At 33.1% G+C, this 5,396-nt stretch overlaps 1 protein-coding gene across 1 annotated transcript; it reads right to left on the reverse strand.

Moving 5' to 3' along the window:
- Nucleotides 1-356: 356 nt before the first annotated feature.
- LOC129245787 (cyclin-dependent kinase inhibitor 1C) lies at nt 357-4,459 on the reverse strand. Its single transcript, XM_054884175.1, has 2 exons — nt 4,415-4,459; nt 357-1,010 (listed from the first exon to the last, which is right to left on the reverse strand). The coding sequence occupies exons 1-2, from the start codon at nt 4,415-4,417 to the stop codon at nt 633-635; spliced, it is 381 nt and encodes a 126-aa protein (XP_054740150.1). The 5' UTR covers nt 4,418-4,459; the 3' UTR covers nt 357-632.
- Nucleotides 4,460-5,396: the final 937 nt, after the last annotated feature.

Below are 5,396 nucleotides of genomic sequence, written 5' to 3' on the forward strand. Positions count from 1 at the left end.
ATTTGAACCTGGGGAAAAATACAACAAAGGCTTTTAAATTTGTAAATCGTCAAGTCCAATGTGGTCAGCATACATTTTCTTCATTTTCAACTTAATTAGTATAAGTTATTTTGTTTTGTAATAATAATCGACTATTGGCAGTTCTGTTAAAATTCTAGCGATGCTGCCTTCCATTAAAAAACAGTGCCGCCAAATATATGCGAGTAATGCCTGAGTATTTGCATCTTCTATAGTAGCGAGCTTAAATGTATTTACACGCATGTATTTGTGATCATGTATATATATAAAATGTTTATGTGTGCATCTTTTCTTTTGGCTTAGTAATATAAATATATAATTTTTGTTTCGAGGTTTGTACGAAAATTGTATGGCGCTGCAGCAATGGGCGGAATTAGACTTAAATTGATTTTTCACCAGGTCAATCGAAAAATTGCACATTTCAAATCAAAACTTAGGAATTAATATTTTAAATAACTAAAAAATGTCATATAGGCATGCCGTTAGAAATGCCTTGCGCATCCGTTGTACCTCGTTGAAAAGGCTAGTTGATTTGCGCTCTCTCTATTTGATTAGTGTGCTGCAACTTGGTTAATGGTCAACAATATTTTGGATTGGCACCAGTTAGCCACCGTTTAGTAGCGACGGCGATAGAAAACTCGTCTGCGTACTTGTCTGTAGTTGTAACCGCTTTGTGGGTTGAAAATATGTCCGGGTATTTGGGCACTGCCGGGTGGCAGGTAGGATTGGCTGGGTGAGTATGCAAAGGATGGAGCGGCTACCGGGATGGGGCGAGCTACAGGGATGGGACGAGCTACGGGTCTTGGTGCTACAGCGAAACTGGCGCGTGACTGCACTGGAATTGGTGCGGCAACAGGCGCTGGTGGCGGCTCATCGATGTCGATGTATTCGGGTTCTGGTGTGGCAATATCCTGTGGATTTGGGCCTTGTGTGGCGGAGTCAAATTGGGCGGCCACGCAACCAATTAAGGCAAAAGCAAGGATAATTAGTTTCTGTAAGGGAAGAAAGAGAAAGCAGTGATTTGGAAAATAGTATTACATTTTTTTTTATTTTGAAAAATAGTGCAAATACATTGCTTAAATAACTATAGCTTAAGGACCTATTGGCAAATATCGACTATTTCTTTGTTTCTTATTTAATTTTAATAATTTTGTTTTTTTGATAATATCTATTTTTTTATTTTTCTATCTTTGAGAAAATTAACACAAAAAAATCAACAAAGTTTTATAAAAGTTTCGTACTTTTTAATTAGTATTTTTAGAAAAATTTTGTGTATGCAGTTTTATAGTCCATTGAATATTGTTGCAATAAAGTGAAACTTTCAGTGTGTAAATAATAGAGTTGATTTTTTGGAATTTTGTTCTGACGTTCTTGTGCATCTTCTTCATAAAACGAAACACGCAGAACAAAAAAAAAAAATTGTCTACGACTCAAAATAAAAATATAAATATTGGGTTTCCCCTTCACTCTAAATTAAAAAAGGCAAAATTAAAATATTTTAAAGGAATAACTATATTTTTAACTTGCCAGAAACTTGCAAATGCTCCCATATATGAAGAAAGTTTTACTTAATTTTTTTTATTTATTTATCTTTTTTAGTTAGAGAATTTCAGCAATTTAGGTTTGTTAAGTAATTATGCATCAGAACCACCAGGGGCGTGAATTGCTCTGGCTGATCAAAGGTAACAATAATTTTTATCATTTGTTTTCTGGCACAAGATATAGTGATATTTTTTCACAGCTGAGGTCAAATGATTTACGTTTACACCCTTCATTGGATGTTTGGACGAGATCCTACCCAAATTTGTGGCATGCGTCTTGATCTTTTTCCTATTGTACGCCGCTTCCAAACGGGAAATGGTGTTTTTTATAACGAAATTTTTTTATGGCAGAAATACAACCGGAGGTTTGCCATTGTTAGTCCAGAGGCGAACGATAGTGGAACAATTATTTTCAATAATTTTAGTATTCCCATTACAAAATTACAAAATCATATCAATTATCAGCGACTTTATGCACTTTGAGATATTTGCTTTATCATCTTATCCTACTTCTACCGGTCATACTTTGTGCTGTGTGAAAAATTTACCATGTGGAAGTAGGAGAAAGAGATCCCTTCGAATAGAACAGCAGAGCGGTAATTTTAGAATCAAACTGTCATGCGAGCACAATTTCTCAAAATTGGTTTATTTATGGGTTTGAGTATAATAAGAAGTGAACTTTAAAATTTTGTAAACAAATTCAATCATTTTAGATTTAATCAATGTTAAAAGTCATAGTATATTTAATTCTTTGTAACGTTTTTTTAATTTATTTATTTTTTTAAGTTTTTATGATAAATTATATTTAATAAAAAAAAAAATATTTTTTTTATATTTTTTTTTAGTTCTTATGATAAATTATAGTTAAAAAAAAAAATATTTCAAATTAGTCAAAAAGTTATTTGGAAATATTTATATGAGGATTATAAAAGATTATTCATCCTCGGCACAAAGCGAAAAAAATTTTGGGAAATTTCTTCCTAACCTAATATTATATATCGGAAGAACGTTGTAATTCATGCTTTTCTTCTTTTATAAAATGTGAAAAATTCAAAGTGGTACCGATTGCCAGTGTCTAATTAGTAAGAAAATGAGCCGTTTTACTGATGGTCTAATAGCAAACTGAGAACTTTAAAGCCGACTTAAATGATTTTTTGTTTATGTTCTATTTTTTATTTTTTTAAGTTGTGTTTTTTTTGGAGATGATGTTCTTTCAGCAAAACCGCGGTATATTTGAATAAACATTTTGATTTGAGGCATCAAACTATTTGAGCAAAGTGGCTTAAATGAGGTTTTCTCTGTCTCAACTAAGGCTAGTTAAAGCAATCGAAGTCATTTCAGTAAGTAGGGGAATATTTCAGTCCGTTATGATTTGGAGGCATCGAGAGGTTACAGATAGGCTAAGCTTATATGATTTAATCTGAGAAGATGAATAGTGAGCAACAAGAATTGAGTGAATAATTTCAAAATAATTTGTAATGCCTGCTCTGCTGTGGCTGCGAGCACGGAACAGTTTTGAGTGCCTGCCCAGCTCTCACTGGGATTATTTTCTAGCTATGCGGGCTTAACCCTCCATGTGGGTAGATTTTAAACAAACAAAAGAAAGGAGAACGGAAATAGTTAATATACTTTGCAGTTGTTGTCACAATCGTGCGCCACTGCGGTTGCTCGGCTCTCGGCTGAATGCAAAGAGATGTAAAGCAATCCAACAAGCATTAACAAATAAAATAACAAACATTGTCAGAATGAGCCCGCTGGATTAGTGAAACACTAAACATTTTATTTATAGGGAGAGTTATGTATATAAGCCTTCATTATTTCTAAATGTTATTCAATTAGTGATTGTCTAGCCCACTTTGTAGCGCCCGCTATTTGTTGATTTATGTTGCTGGCACGGAAATAAGTTATCGAGAAAATTGTGGGTCAAAGAATCTTCAAAGATATAGCCATTCCTCAAATAAATGTCAAAGTATGTTACTTTAATTATTCCTATGAATGGAATTGCTGGTCTGCTGGTGTATATTTTGGTTTATTTTCCTTCCTACCTGGCTTATTTGGCCTTTTCCGTCTGCTGTATTGTCATATGATCTGTTAACAATTTTGCCGCCATAGATTTTTTTAAACGATATGCAAGACTTGCATACCCGAAAACCTGTTTAATTCTACATCCATATTTCATTATTGCAAAATTTTATCCTTTCTAGGTTTCGCAACACTTTTAGAAAGTGAAAGTGATGGGAGACTGTGATTATGAGATATGATCAAATTAAAAATTAGCATAATTCGATTTTGCTTTAATAAAATATGTATGTATGTATGTATGCATGGTTGTACTTGAACACATTGCTTGGCAAAACAGGAACGTTTGATAATTAAGCCGATACTAATTCCAAAAAATGTCAAAAAGTGGGAAAAACTTGTTTTAAAACAATAGCATAAATCAGTAAAAGTTATTCAACTAGTTTCATATTAAGTTATCCGTATGTCTGAGGTAAGTCAGGTAGGATAAGCTACTCAGCTGGTATGTTGATTATTTAAATTATTTAACCGAAGTATTCCAGAATCATGTAAATTTGTATGATGACTTTCAGTTTCAGTTCTGGATGTTTACATTTTATGGGCATATAGAAATGTCATTAGCACTACTATCTGACTCCCATGCAAGCATATCTTATCCATTTTTTCAGTCAGTTCATCTGCATATCTCACTTGTATTAATACTGATCATTTTATTATCCATTTCAACTATTAATATTTATATGCATCTAATCAATTATTTATGACACTATACACTTCCTTTCCATTCACTCACTAAATGACCTCAACACCAAAAATGTCTTCGACGCAACACCTACCATTTTATCGGTATTTATCTTTAAATTATTGCTGCAGCGTTGAACCGAATTGGCTAATGCTCTGATACCCAAAATATTTTACTTTTTTATAGAGTGACGAGCAAACACTACACTGGAGGAGATCACAACACAAATGATGATGAGCTCCAAAGTTACTTTGTTATTTATATCAAAGTGGACCAGACCGTGATGGCCGGCAATGGTAAGCGGCCGTCATAAAAATGAAGAACATGAGAAGAAGACATGAATGCCAGAAGTAACAAAAAAAAAATAATAATAATAAAAAATAAACCAAAATATGCTGAAGACAATCTCACAACAGGCCGAAAGCAAACAAAATTAAAAAGTAAACTAATTCAAATATAAACTAACAACAAATCAATTAATAAGTAGAAGCAACAGCTTCAGCATCGAGCAGCAGTAGCAGCAGCCACTGAAGAAGCAGACAAAGCAGCGGCAAACGGTCAATGCAGTGCAGTGCTGGCCAGCAGATGCTGAGAGCAAAGCATTTGCGGTAAAATAGTCGGTGTTTGTACGTACAGCTGGCGACAAATGATAGCAAATCGATACTTTGAACAGTTTTGACCATTTTTCTTTTTTCTTTGAAAGTGAATTATTAGTATTTTTTAAATATAGTTCATTGTTTAATAAAAACCACATAAATCATAACGATTGCACGACATTTTTGTTTTACTACCGTCAAGGAAAAAATTATAAAAAACCAGCGTGATTTACAGCCATCTCAAACTTGCACTTGATTATACTAAAATTTTATGAGCTATACAACTGCATGCCAAAAATCTTTTTAAAAATTCTAATCAAAAAACTTCGAGTTGGGTTGAAAAGTTTGCGAAATTTTTAAAATTTTGGAATACAATTTGAAACTTAGATCTAAATGGTTTTTGTTAGACGATGGGTGTGTAACTGAAATGAATGTATAACTCATACAAAAATATCAAACATTCACAAAAGAAAGAAAAAT

This window comes from Anastrepha obliqua, chromosome 4 (genome assembly GCF_027943255.1).
Source record: "Anastrepha obliqua isolate idAnaObli1 chromosome 4, idAnaObli1_1.0, whole genome shotgun sequence".
NCBI lineage: Eukaryota > Metazoa > Arthropoda > Insecta > Diptera > Tephritidae > Anastrepha > Anastrepha obliqua.